The sequence below is a fragment of the Silurus aristotelis genome, assembly GCF_946808225.1.
Source record: "Silurus aristotelis genome assembly, chromosome: 22".
Classification (NCBI taxonomy): domain Eukaryota; kingdom Metazoa; phylum Chordata; class Actinopteri; order Siluriformes; family Siluridae; genus Silurus; species Silurus aristotelis.
In genome coordinates this window covers 12,346,110-12,360,672 of record NC_139595.1, presented here as the reverse complement: position 1 = coordinate 12,360,672, position 14,563 = coordinate 12,346,110, and the positions used below count along the sequence as shown (strand labels likewise).

Below are 14,563 nucleotides of genomic sequence, written 5' to 3'. Positions count from 1 at the left end.
TTGCATGTTAGATTCACTAACAGTGCAAGAAATTATTTTTTGACGCATATACAGCATAAAATTGAAACATGGACTGGTTCCTCTTAAGTCTAATCTTAATAAAAATGAATTCATGATTAAAACAAACAATTAAAAACACTTTCAAACAAACCCCAATAATCAATGTAAACTCTGTAGAGTTTTATTTGGATTTTTTTTTACCTTCAACACATGTAAAAGCTGCCCTGTGTAGGAGTTCCACACTTTGAGGAGATGATTGTTGACAGCTGTGATAACGGTATTGTCATGTCGATCCCACGACACCATGGTGACCTTGGGTTTAAAGAAACCCTCTTCTTCCGCTGGCACAGTTCTGCAATTAGCGCAGATTAAAATAGCAGTGATAAAGCTTATATAGCAAGGCCAAAAATCAAGAAACGACTACAAAGATTGTTTTTAATTGACTACATTAACACAAAACAGACTTTCATTCTGATTTGTCTTATTTAAAATATTTAACACATTTTAATAAACTGTATGAAAAGAAAAACCCTTGAATAAAAATGACAAACATTCCTAGCAGACAATATTCATGATAAAATAAAGTCAAATCAAAAATTATAGAATTAAATTGTGACTCTGGGGAGTCATACCCTGGTAAAGTGGCAGACATCTCCAGTAAAATGCTTCTCCACTGATGTCTCTGATGCAGCTTCCAGATGCGAGCAGTACCATCACGGCTGCCACTTACAAACCTGAGAGAGAACATGATACACAGTTAAATATGCTTTTAGACAATCTTTAAGCATGACTATAAATCCAGTACATTTTACTAACAAGTGTACTGCTACGTGTATTTTTTTTGTTTTTTAATGGCCATTCAAGAAGTTTAGTAATTCTGCAATTTTGTTAATGTGTAGCTAAGAATCTACCCAATCTATTTCAATCTAACAATTATTGGCTGGTTTAGGATCCACAGAATACTAAAAGAAACAAAACACACATGACATTACCAGCAAAATAAAATGTATACCACTAATTGTTGGAATTAAGGCAAGATGAGGAATAATTAGAAACTTCAGTATGTTCCGAGGTCTAGCTGAAATCAGACAACATTCTGAACATTCCACATGCATTCAACAGAACCATGAAATGATCTTCAGAAATCTGACTGAAAATGGGATAATTCTCCTCATATGAAACATACCTCTCTCCTGTATTACAGAACTGGATGCTGTCAACTTTGTCCTAAAAACAAAAACATGTCAAAACTAGCAGCACACTCAGTTACCTTAAGTTTATGCAAATAGGATGCAATTGATGTATATTTATATAAAAAATAAAATAAAATAAAAAAATAAAAAGCTCTAACCGTGTGTGAATTAAGCTCTGCTATTTTTTCCGGGCTGCCACTGCCCATGTAGTATATCCTGATAACATCATCAGTGCTCCCTGTGGCTAGGAACATGCCTCCTGTATAAGATTAGAACAATTATATTAGTTGCATTTAAGTGATTTTAACTAAAGTCAGCATTGTTAATTAGTTGACGCTACTGAGATTCTGAATGTTTGATATAAATTTGCTTTAATGCTTTAACATTTTTAAATTCTATTAAAATAAAACCAAACAAATAAAGAAATAACCCACCCTTGATATATTTTCTAGAACAACTGGAAATGTTTATACATAAGAACACCAGGTGCTCATTGTGTGGCATTTTGAAGTAAATGGAAAGGAAACTTCTCCCAAATTACATGTAATACAATCTTGTCCATTGGCTTTAAAATCTGTTCCTGAAACCTCCTGTCTCTGCAAATAGGTGTGGCTCCTTTTTGGTTGAATGGAAAATTCGCAGCCATACTAGTTATTTTCCAGGAGCGCTCTGCTGTTTAGTTTTACCTGGGCTGAACGAGGAGCACACCATCTGAACACCAGGTCTTGGTCTTTCTGTGAATTTCAGGGGACGATCACTAAACAAATATAGAGAGAGAACAGAATTAAACCGAACATTCTATATTGCAGGGGCATTCAACTAACAGATCAAGCTACATCAAAACTCTTGGCCTGGACAAGCAACTAGTGTTACTGGATGACAATAACAAAAGGTTTTTTAACCATTAGTGATGAGTCCATAGCTGCAAATAAGATATGTTGTGTTATTACGATTTATCCTTCTCATTATCAATGAGCTTTATACTACGATTCACAACAAGAATATTTCTCAGAATCCACAATGGCACTTAAAATAAAGATAAATGTCACTAAATTACAGGCCGTTTTTCTGCTCAGCAGTGTTACTTGGTGCTCTGTTCAACCCGCAGCCAGTTAATGGTCTATAAATGTTCTATATTTGTATTACTTTTTAAGCACTATAAAGCTCTGCCTAAAAATACACATGCAAAATATAAACAAACAAAATACAATCTTACAATTGCAAGGAAAAAAAATTACACTTACGTGAAATTGGTGTTTTTTACATCCCACTGCCAGAAGCAGACAGTTGCATCAGTTCCTGTAGAGACCATGAACCTTTTGAAGCCCTTGGCAAATGGAGAAAACTAAAGAAACAAGACATATGGGTCAAATCAAGTCTATTAAATAATGCAGTAGAAAACAGTAGGGTAGAATACCTGTAAAGAGGTAATAGATCCACTGTGACCCTGCAGCACTGCTACTGGGGCACAGGTACGAAGGCACCAGACACGGATGGTTTTGTCGCAACTACCCGCTGCAATGAGGGTGTTCTCCATGTTGACAGCAAGGTCTGAGATCTCAGCATGGTGTCCCCGCAGAGTGGAGTGGAGCCTCCCATCAAAAGAGGACCAGATTTTTACCAAGGCATCATCAGAACCCTACAGAGGAAAGAATAGAGTCAAATTGTTCTTCAGGGCTGAACAACTACAAGCTCAACACAGAAGGTTGTGTCCACTGGCTAAAAAATTAAATGTTATATGACCTTTCATTTTCATAATAAAGAATTTTAAACTTTAAAATAATGAGCATTTTTGGCTACTGCACTTAGACTTTAGATACACTGCCCATCCAAAAAAAAAAACGACACTAATATTTCGTTGGACCGCCTTTATCTTTGATTACGGCATGCATTCCCCGTGACATCGTATTGAAAAGCTTCTGGAATGTCACAACATTTATTCTCGTCCAGAGTTCCAGTAATTTTTCACCAAGATCTTGTATTGATGATAGGAGAGTTGGACCCAAAGCACATCCCAAAGATTCTCAATTGGGTTAAGGTCTGGACTCTGTGGTGGCTGATCCATGTGTGATATAAATAATGCCTCATGCTCCCTGAACCACTCCTTTCACAATTTGAGCCTGATAAATCAGTTATTCTGCCTCTCTTCATACTCTGATGTGCTCATCACTCTGGAACACGGTAAATCTAGACTCATCAGACCACATGACCTTCTATTGCTCCAGAGTCAAATCTTTATGCTTCCTACCAAATTGAAGCCTTTTTGCTGATTAGCCTCACCGATAAGTGGTTTCTTAAGGCTACACAGATGCCTATACAACAATTTTAACTGCTTTATTGAAAAACCATAATCTGTGCTGGTAATGATACATGATAATTGAATTCAGTTCATTTTGAAAATGTATTAAGAACAACTAGATTTATTAACAAGTAAACTGAAAATCACCATACTCAGTAGTAGACGTGACTAATCAAACTGGTGCTATACCATCCCACATTGCTCGCCATACCGGCAGAGAAAATTGAGGTTATAACTAGGGCTGCAACAACTAATCGACAAAATGATAAAAATCGATAATGTCATTTGTTATCAACGAAGGCCGATATCGATTAGTTGGGCTGCTCAAGTTACAGGTTAGCATGACGGCAAGATAACACCGCCGCTTGCAAATTGGCATCCTAAGTCATCCAAGGCGTGAGAGCATTTCATATTAAACGCAACAAAGAACACTAACAGTAAAAAAGCAGAATAACCACTTTGCTCTACGGAAATACCACACTGAAGCACAAGCACATGAAAAGAAAACACTGGTATTGAAGGTGAAACACCAGCATGGTGAGCAGAAACTGTATAATACTCATCATATGGAAATGGTACAGTTTAATGAAGTGCTACTGTGTAAACTGTTTGCTAACTCTGGGAAAATCGCACTGGATTTGTTCTGTCGTGACTCACAAGCATCAGGTTGCACAATCAGCTCGCTCACGACATAGTGACGGATTCAATTAAAACAGTGCCGAACAAACACTAAATCTAAGAGCAGCAAATAACAGCAGCAGTAAACGATTACATTTTTACTTACTGTTGTAGAGAATGCGTATGCAATTGTATACCAATACATATTTTTTCTTTTTTTTTTAAATAAAGCCTCTTTTGAATTAATTCTCTTTTTTATAGCATTTGTCTACAACAGTAACTTTTCAAATGTGATTTACTGCAGCTTTACTACATTCAAATGCTTGTTTTCAATGTTTTTATATTTAATTTATGCATATATCATTTAATTATTGTACAAAATTAAATCTGTTATATATTCTAGATGCTTAGATCATCACAACTGAACTAAATGCCTTTTTTTATTTCAACAAAATTTGTCAAAACAATCTTTCAGCTTCTCAATTAGGGGTCACCACAGCAGATCACCTGTCTCCAGACACCCCTGTCCTCTACATCTGCCTCTTTCTAAAACAACTACCAGCATGTCTTCCATCACCACATCAATAAACTTCCTTCTTGGCCTTCCTCTTTTCAACCTTCCTGGCAGCTTCATCCTCAGCATTTTCCTACCGATATACCCCATGTCCCTCCTCTGCACATGTCCAAACCATCTCAATCTCGCCTCCCTCTCCAAAACGTCCTACATGCGCTGCCCTCTAATAAACTCATTTCTAATCCTGTCCATCCTGTATCACTCCCAATGAAAACCTCAGGATCTTCAGCTCTGCTACCTCCAGCTCCACCTCCTGTCTTTTACTCAATGTCACTGTCTTTAAACCATACAACATCGCAGGTCTCACCCTACATTGCTTTGCACTGTTGACCCAGGTACCTGAACTCCACCACCTTCTACACCTCTGCAACTGCACCACTCCACTGCCCTCCCTCTCATTCACACACACATACTCTGTATGTCCTACTGACTTTCATTCCCATTCTCTCCAGCACTTTAGGCTCTTCTCAACCTGCTCCCTACTCTCACCATAAATCACAATATCATCAACAAACATCATAGTCCATTGAAACTCCTGTCTGACCTCATCAGTCAACCTGTCCATCACCACTGCAAACAGGAAAGGGCTTAGAGGCGATCCTTGATGCAGTCTAACCTCCACCTTAAACCAGACTGTCGTTCATACTGCACACTTCACTGCTGTCATATTGTCCTCATATATGTCCTACCACCCTTAGATACTTCTCTGACACACCTGACTTCCTCATTCAATACCACAACTCCTCTCTCAGCACCCTTTCGTACAATTTCTCTAAATCCACAAATACACAATGCAATTCCTTCTGACCTTCTCTATACTTCTCCATCAACATTCTCAAAGCAAATAATGTTTCTGTGGTGCTCTTCCTAAGCATGAAACCATACTGTTGCTCACAGGCGGTCACCTTTTCTCTGGTTTTAGCCTGGTTTCCAATACTCTTTCCCATAACTTTATGGTGTGACTGATCAACTTAATTCCCCTGTAGTTACTGCAGGTCTGCACATCTCCCTTGTTCTTAAAAAAACGGTACCAGCACACTCCTCCTCCATTCCTCAGGCATCCTCTCACCTTCCAGAATCTTGTTGAACAACCTGGTTAAAAACTCGCCTGCCATTTCTCCTTAACATCTCCATGCTTCTACCGGCATGTCATCTGGTCCAACCGACTTTCCACTTCCTGCTTCACTCTCCACATTATCCAACCTTCTCTCTCTCGCTCATTCTTCTTGTTCATCAGCTGCACAAAATACTCCCTCCATCTTCTCAACACACTCTCCTCACTAGTCAACACATTTACATCTCCACCTTTATTGCTCTAACTTACAGCACATCCTTCCCAGCTCAGTCCCTCTGCCTGGCCAATCGGTATAAATCCTTTTCTCCTTCCTTAGTGTCCAACTTCTCATACAGCTTCTCATATGCCTTTTGCTTGGCTTTCACCACATCCCTCTTCACCTGCTGCATCTGCTTGTACTCCTGCCTGCTTTTTTCATCACTCTGTCGATCCCAATCATGTTTTGCCTCTTTCTCCTTATGATTTCCTGCACTTCCTCATTCCACAACCATGTCTCTTCGTCTTCCTTTCTATTTCCAGAGGTCACACCAAGTACCTTTTAGCTGCCTCCCTCATCACTCCTGCAGTAGTTGCCCAATCATCCAGCACCTCTTCACCACCACCAAGCCACTGTCTGACCTCTACCCTGAATCTCACACTAGTGTCTTCCTCCTTCAGTTTCCACCATCTTATTCTTCTTTCAGTCCTCACTCTCCTTCTCTTCTTCTTCACATCCTAAACCATCCTACAAAACACCATCCAATGCTGTCTAGCTACAGCAACGGATCTCCTAAAAAGAACATAGTCCACCTGTGTGCACCTTCCTCCACTCCTATACGTCACCCCAGGATCCTCTTCTTCTTAAAATAAGTGTTCCCCACTGCCATTTCCATCCTTTTAGCAAAATCTACCACCATCTGCCCTTCCACATTCCTCTTCTTAAGGCCATACCTACCACTTAAACTAACTCACTCCAGAATTTTCCTTCTCCTCCAACTCACAACGCACTTGTGGAGCATTGGCACTGGTGACATTTATCACCCCTACGCTTCACGTTGATCACACTATCCGAAACTTTCTTTACCTTCACTACACTCTTACTATACTCTTCTTTCAGAATCATCCCTACACCATTTCTCTTTTCATCCACACCATGATAGAAAAGTTTAAACCCACCTCCAATGTTCCTGTCTTTACTCCCTTTCCACTTAAGTCTTCTTTAAAAAACAACATATCTAGCTTTCTCCTCTCCATCATTTCAGCTACCTCTCTCCCTTTACCAGTCATAGTACCAACCAGAACCTCCACTCTTCTACACTTCTTTCTCTGCTGTCTCTGTTGACGTCTACCTCCTCTCCTTTGGCCAACAGTAGCCCAATTTCCACCGGTACCCTGTTGGGTAACAATACCTGTGGCGGTTGTTGGTAACCTGGGCCTCGACCGATCCGGTATGAATTTCTCTTTCGTGATCCGCATATTTGATTTGGCACGTGTTCTACGCTGGATGCCCTTCCTAACGCAACCTTCCCAATTTGTCCTGGCTTGGGGCCGGCACCAAGAGTGCACTGGCTTCTGCAACCCTAATGGCTGGGTAAAAATTGTCAAAACAATGTTGTATTATATTATATACTGATTTTTTTAAGCATGGTTGTCAAGTTGCCATCTGCAATTAACATATATATATATATATATATATATATATATATATATATATATATATATATATATATATATATATATATATATATATATATATATATATATAAAAAATAAATAAATCTAAAGGTTGATTTACACAAATTGTCTCACTTTTTTTTTTTTTTTTTTTACACTCAATGAAAACACAAATGATCAAAGCAATTACACAATTGGTCCTTATCAAAAGGTTAGTCAGATTTTCATGGCTGAAGAAAGGTCTTACCGTGAAAATCCGGGAACCTGTTCGGTCAAAGGCGATGCAGTAAACGGCCGAGAGATGTCCCAGAATCCTCCTGTGCATTTTGATGTTTTGATATACACTGACAGGATGGACAAAGCTGAAACGCTGAGTGCCTGTCAACTCTCTTCCTCTGCACACCTCCACTACACACACAGTTCAACACATTAACATCTCCAGTTATTCTTCTATTACCTGCTATACATGAACACTAAAACAGAGTTGAAGGTATAATATTATTGGTAATTAGAACACAGAAAATGCAGTACAGACTATGACTTTAATGAACTGTTAATGACTTTCATCTCAGATTTCAAGTTCAATTAAACAAGATATGCTGAAATCAAATCTCAGCTGAAGTAGTACACCTTAGGTTTAGACTCAACAGGGGCTAAATAGGTAAAAAGAAAAATAGACAGAAAAGTTATGGTTGTTATTTTACATCTGTGTATGTATTTGCACTCAACTTCCCTTTTTCTACAGGAAGTGCTTTTTTCCAGAACTCAATTGTTTACAACTCAGATATGCAGAGAAACAAACTGCACATGGTTTTGCTTAATAGGGTCGACTAAAAACCACCTGCTACCCTGTATGTCATTTTAAATAGTGTGACATTTTTATATATATTTATTTATATTATATATATATATATATATATATATATATATATATATATATATATATATATATATATATATATATATATATATATTATACAGTGAGGAAAATAAGTATTTGAACACCTGAGAAAGTCAATGTTAATATTTGGTACAGTAGCCTTTGTTTGCAATTACAGAGGTCAAACGTTTCCTGTAGTTTTTCACCAGGTTTGCACACACTGCAGAAGGGTTTGTGGCCCACTCCTCCACACAGATCTTTTCTAGATCAGTCAGGTTTCTGGCCTGTCGCTGAAAAATAGTCTGGAGACTGGCTAGGCCATGCCAGAACCTTGATATGCTTCTTACAGAGCCACTCCTTGGTTATCCTGGCTGTGTGCTTCGGGTCATTGTCATGTTGGAAGACCCAGCCTCGACCCATCTTCAATGCTCTAACTGAGGGAAGGAGGTTGTTCCAGAAATCTCGCAATACATGGCCCCGGTCATCCTCTCCTTAATACAGTGCAGTCGCCCTGTCCCATGTGCAGAAAAACACCCCCAAAGCATGATGCTTCACAGTAGGGATGGTGTTCTTGGGATGGTACTCATCAAAATACTCACCAAAATAGAACAAAAGTTCTATTTTGGTCTCATCTGACCACATGACTTTCTCCCATGACTCCTCTGGATCATCCAAATGGTCATTGGCAAACTTAAGACGTGCCTGGACATGTGCTGGTTTAAGCAGGGGAACCTTCCGTGCCATGCATGATTTCAAACCATGATGTCTTAGTGTATTACCAACAGTAACCTTGGAAACGGGGGTCAAAGCTCTTTTCAGGTCATTGACCAGCTCCTCCCGTGTAGTTCTGGGCTGATTTCTCACCTTCCTTAGGATCATTGAGAAGCCACGGGTGATATCTTGCATGGAGCCCCAGTCCGAGGGAGATTGACAGTCATGTTTAGCTTCTTCCATTTTCTAATGATTGCGCCAACAGTGGACCTTTTTTCACCAAGCTGCTTGGCAATTTCCCTGTAGCCCTTTCCAGCCTTGTGGAGGTGTACAATTTTGGCAGACTAACAGGTCTTTAAGGGGCAGAATTCTAGCTGATAGACAGGTGTTCAAATACTTATTTGCAGCTGTATCATACAAATAAATAGTTTAAAAATCATATATTGTGATTTCTGGATTTTATTTTTTTTTTTTGATTATGTCTCTCACAGTGGACATGCACCTACGATGACAATTTCAGACCCCTTTATGATTTCTAAGTAGGAGAACTTGCAAAATAGCAGTGTGTTCAAATACTTATTTTCCTCATTGTGTGTAATATATATATATATATATATATATATATATATATATATATATAAATACAAACTAAATGGAAAACAAACACACACATATATATATATATATGTGTGTGTTTGTTTTAAATTTAGTTTGTACTCACACTGTACATGAAGCCAAAATAAAAGTTGTCAGTAGGCCTGAAAGCATATTCAAAATTCAACAAAAATTGAAGCCCAGTTAAGCAGCGTGTATTTACAAAATATAGTTGCTGACAAAATCAAAACACAGTAGTTTGCTTCAGTTTTCCAATTCGAGTGGATTTAGAACTGAATCACTTTAGCCTGGCACTCAAAACTCACTCGATTTTGTTAGAACTTATTCGATTACCCATTCCTGGGATAATTGTTTTGGTCCTTGCCCTAGTGTGATTGTGGTGTTCTTATGAACACACAAGAGCCACACAGAAGGGATAAACTATACCCAGGTTCTGTACGAACACACCCTGTATTCATAACTATAAACAATATTCCATACTGAAACAGAAGTGCCACCTACCCAGATTTGGGGCATCCCTGCAGTTTAAAGGCCTCTCTGGTGGTCTTCCTCTGTGAAGCGCAGCAAAAGTCGAGCTTTTCCATCGGCTATGGCCACAATCTAATTCCACAACAAGAGATTATATTGTGTAAGAATAATTATCGTATTCAAAAAAGTACAGTAGTTTCAAATGGTAATGCTGCACCACCTTTTGCTGTTCGAAGTAAGGAATGTCTCCCTGTTCCCAGTAGAGAATGCACCCCAGGCAAACCAGACGGCACTTGCTTGTTGAGAATCGGTCCAATCTGCTTACATATCTGCAGCAAGTGGTCTGGTGCAATATGCTTGTTGGCTGCAATCTTATGAAGGAAAATAAAACATCCTGTTTGCCAGTCTCCCATTTGAAATAAATTTGATCTAACTGGCTCATTTAAATAATCCATTCATTCATCCTCAGCAACATTATGCTTAATCACAGCAGATACAAATCTGAAATTAAAAACTAAAATGAAATTATCTGTCAAATATTCAATAGAAATTTCAAGAATTGTCTTATAATTTAAATGTTTTGACAAGCCTAGTAGTGGGACAATATGTCCTTGTACTTGATCCAGAAACAAAAAAGCTCCAACTTTTATACCAATACTTCCATCAACACAATAATACGTGCCACGGATCACTATCTAGCCGAGCCTGTGCAGTAACTCATCTTTGTATATCTCCAATGTTCGCTGTATACATTGTTTTAATCTTTAGTAAGAGTTGAAATGCCAATAGACACTGATAATTAAGAAAAGAAGCGCTTGCTTGATTGTTTTTAGTAGCCAAGAGTGAAATCTGCTTTTTATCTCATATGCTTGAGATACACTAGCAGTGTCCTCTCCTGATGATTACAACAGACACAATCACTAACACTGGAATCATTAGGCACATTAAAAATATTTCACTATAATTACAGTTACTGTGTTTCAGGGCGGCTGTTTCCTTTAATGCACTTGCTTTAATACCATCATTCCCGACCTCATCTCAGACCCAGCTCTTAGTGCCCACCCCAATCAATGTCAGCGGATCACCAGCTTCCTGACATACATCCAGCAGATAGTGAGGCTAGGCAACTCACATTCAGGTCTCTCACTATCGGCACTGATGCTTTCCAGGGTTGCGTTCTCTTCCCACTGCTCTTCTCTATGTACACAAATGACTGCACCTCTAAAAACCCCTCTGTCAAGCTCCTAAAGTTTGCGGACAGCACTACAGTCATCGCCCTCGTCCAGGACGGAGACGAGTCTGCTTACAGACATGAGGTTAAAGAGCTGGCTGGCTGGTGCAATCACAACAACCTGGAGCTCAACACACTAAAAACAGTGGAGATGATCATGGACTTCAGGAAAAATCCCCCAGCAATTCCCTACTCACCATCATGAACGTCATTCAAGTTTCTGGCTATCACCATCTATCAGGACCTGAAGTGGGACAATAATATTGACTCCATTGATAAAAAGGCCCAGCAGAGGTTGTACTTCCTTTGCCAACTGAGGAAATTCAACCTGCCACAGAAGCTGCTGAAAAGGTTCTACTCGGCCATCATTAAGTCTGTCCTGTTTACATCCATAACTGTCTGGTTTGATTCAGCTACCAAATCAGACATCAGGAGGCTACAGCAGACAGTCAGGACTGCTGAGAGGATTATTGGTGCCCCACTGCCCAACCTACAAGATCGTCACTCCTCGAGAGTGTAGAAAAGGGCTAAAAAAAATCTCTTTGGACCCCACACACACCACACCCACTCTCTCTTCGAAATGTTGCTTTGTGGCCAGCGTTACAGAGCACCGTCCACCAGAACCACCAGGCACAAAAACATTTTTTACTCAGCCTGAACAGTTAAAATATTAATTACTACACATTGTCCATCATAACTGAAACATTTATACAATCATACATTTGTAAACTGCACACTTGTAAATAACATCTGTGCATTCATTTAAACAATATTTCTACTTATGTATATAGTGCATTATTTAATTGTCTGTTTTACTTATATTGTGTTATATTATGTCTTTACTTTCTCCCGCACTGGAAGCCCCGGTCACCAAGTCAAATTCCTTGTGTGTAAACATACTTGGTAATAAAGCAATTTCTCTTATTCTGATTCATATGCTCTCCGTCTAATGTGCAGCCCAGTACCACTAAATTGTGATTTTAGAAGGTTGATAACTAAAATAAGTGAAATTTTATTCATGATCCTCGGTTCAGGATATAACAAAGTCTAAAAAGGAAGTGGTTTGAAAGTGAAGCTTTTATGCAAATAAAAACAGCGCGTCAACCAATCACAACGCACGAACAAAAAGAAAAAAGAAAAGAAAAAAAAAGGAAAGCAGCGGTCTGAGAAGGCTGATTGGTCGTAAAAATGACGACGTCACGAAAACTCGGTATTCTCCACCCTCACTGCAATACGACACTAAGTGAGAACCGAGTCAGGTCAAAAACAAAACAAAAAAAATAATAAGGAAAAAAACTGAGCTACACATAAAACATTAAATTGCATTTAACAGTACCAACAGCGTGGCACGACTTTATAATCACACAAAAATCAGCCTGGGCTGCTCCCGCATTAGTGAATCTATTGGTCAAACAAATCCTGGTGAAATTACTAGCATTCAGAAGAAACACACATGGAGCAATTAAAGGCAACCGATAAAAACATACCAAGTCTTCATACGATCGGGGATGTTCATTGCCTTCCCAGTCCACTCTATGGGGAAGGAGCTGCCGAGAACAGAAACCCGATCAGAAATGACAGGACTTTAAACATGCTCCAATAATAAACCGATTAACCATGTTATCATTAATATACACAAAGATAGATATAACTATCAGAATTGACAGGCATTAAATCCGCCTCTTGGTGTGCTTTACTAGAAGTAGGCTTTGTGTTAATCAAGAATAAAACACACGGACACAAACCTGGTGTTCCTCCATTTCACTTACGAGAACCTGCAACAGAAAGGAAAGTCGTGTTAAAGATTAAACAAAATACAGCATTTTAGACACAACACGGGCTTATAACCAAAGGGGTGTATACACAGCTCTCACCTCGGCCGCTCTCCGACAAGGACCGGTTGTTAAAAAACGAGAAATGAGATAATAAAGCTCTGCAAATAAACAAGAAACAAAGCGCGAGAAAATCAGTGAAATGTGAATTAAACGCAGGGAAACGGCGATGCTGCTGATCCCAAACATTAAACGTTACTTTTCTTTCGCCTTACCCGATTCCAGGAGCGAAATACTCCCTCTTTTGTCCATTCTGTCAGCCATAACTAAGCTGACGTACTACTCTTAAAACTTATTTCTGTGTCGTGTTATCCGCTGATATATTTATTTAATTTTGACTTCACGGTTTGGGTCCACTTCGTGATCGCTCCCGCTTTCCGTTCAGCCAGTTTTCAGTCGCCATTGGATGTGCGAGGCCTCGGCTTACAGAGCAACTTCCGCTACGACCAAAGGAAATGGGGGGTTGGGAGGAAAAAAGTCTCTCTGTTAAACAAAGGGAATAGAAATGTCTGTGAGGAATTCAATGCATACTGACGGTTTATTATGTACTTGCTTACAGAAGTCGAATAAAATATTACCTCTAGGAGCTTCGACAGAAAATGTTTTTTTTTTTTCCTTGTGTCGCGCGTGCTCGCGTGAACTTGTCGATGACGTCAGCAGCTCGCGCTCACTCTTTTGACGCTGAATCTGCCCTTCGGTTATTTTTGGAATAAATTATTATTCAACTATTAAAAATAGTAATAAAAAAAAGGGCCCCAGTTTTAAATAGAAAAAATGCATTAAGAATACCATAACTGTTTTAGAAAAAAAGATTATATTTGCATAGAAACCTATTCAAATACAGTAATTAGTACAAAATGATGAAAAAAAGTGAAATAAAATGTGTGAATTTACACATTTATACACATAATTGTTTAACTTTTTTTTATTATATACATATTTTATATGTATCCACACGTAGTAGACTTTTCACTTAGGATTTTTGCACAATCAGCATTCAGTGGTTTTCACATGTACATTCTTAACCAAGGTACTGTATATATGTCACATCATTTAAGACGTGTTTTCACTTGTTATGTAGAAGTTTTTTCACATGCATTATTTTTCCCATGATGTCACAAGCATTTATGTACATTCACAACACATTTGCACGGCATAACATGATCATGTGTTCCAAAAATTTCATGATCCTGTGCTACTATTCCTGCACCAGTAGCAGGTTGCTCTCATGTGTCTACAAGTTTCTGCACTCATTACACTCCTGCACTCTTGTGGCTGCTTTTTACCACATGCCCAGCAATAGAATAACAGGAGTGTTACACAAAAAAAAAATATTTTTTTTTTTATTACAGAATACAGAAAACGTAACATGAAGAACAGAGATTGTCTGAAAATAATTATAATTGAATATAAT

At 38.7% G+C, this 14,563-nt stretch overlaps 1 protein-coding gene across 4 annotated transcripts in view; it reads right to left on the bottom strand.

Moving 5' to 3' along the window:
* Positions 1-13,842, bottom strand: part of brwd1 (bromodomain and WD repeat domain containing 1) — a 35,403-nt gene extending 21,561 nt beyond the window's left edge. For all 4 annotated transcript variants that reach the window (XM_083525429.1, XM_083525431.1, XM_083525430.1 and 1 more), the window contains exons 1-15: positions 13,728-13,842; positions 13,365-13,632; positions 13,192-13,250; positions 13,063-13,092; positions 12,805-12,864; positions 10,307-10,457; positions 10,120-10,218; positions 7,660-7,820; positions 2,611-2,832; positions 2,438-2,538; positions 1,880-1,950; positions 1,352-1,452; positions 1,187-1,227; positions 633-734; positions 202-352 (exon numbers count right to left, since the gene is read on the bottom strand). In XM_083525429.1, coding sequence (XP_083381555.1) covers positions 202-352; positions 633-734; positions 1,187-1,227; positions 1,352-1,452; positions 1,880-1,950; positions 2,438-2,538; positions 2,611-2,832; positions 7,660-7,820; positions 10,120-10,218; positions 10,307-10,457; positions 12,805-12,864; positions 13,063-13,092; positions 13,192-13,250; positions 13,365-13,413 — 1,398 coding nt within the window. In that variant the 5' untranslated portion in view covers positions 13,414-13,632; positions 13,728-13,842. The remainder of the gene's footprint in view (positions 1-201; positions 353-632; positions 735-1,186; positions 1,228-1,351; positions 1,453-1,879; positions 1,951-2,437; positions 2,539-2,610; positions 2,833-7,659; positions 7,821-10,119; positions 10,219-10,306; positions 10,458-12,804; positions 12,865-13,062; positions 13,093-13,191; positions 13,251-13,364; positions 13,633-13,727) is intronic.
* Positions 13,843-14,563: the final 721 nt, after the last annotated feature.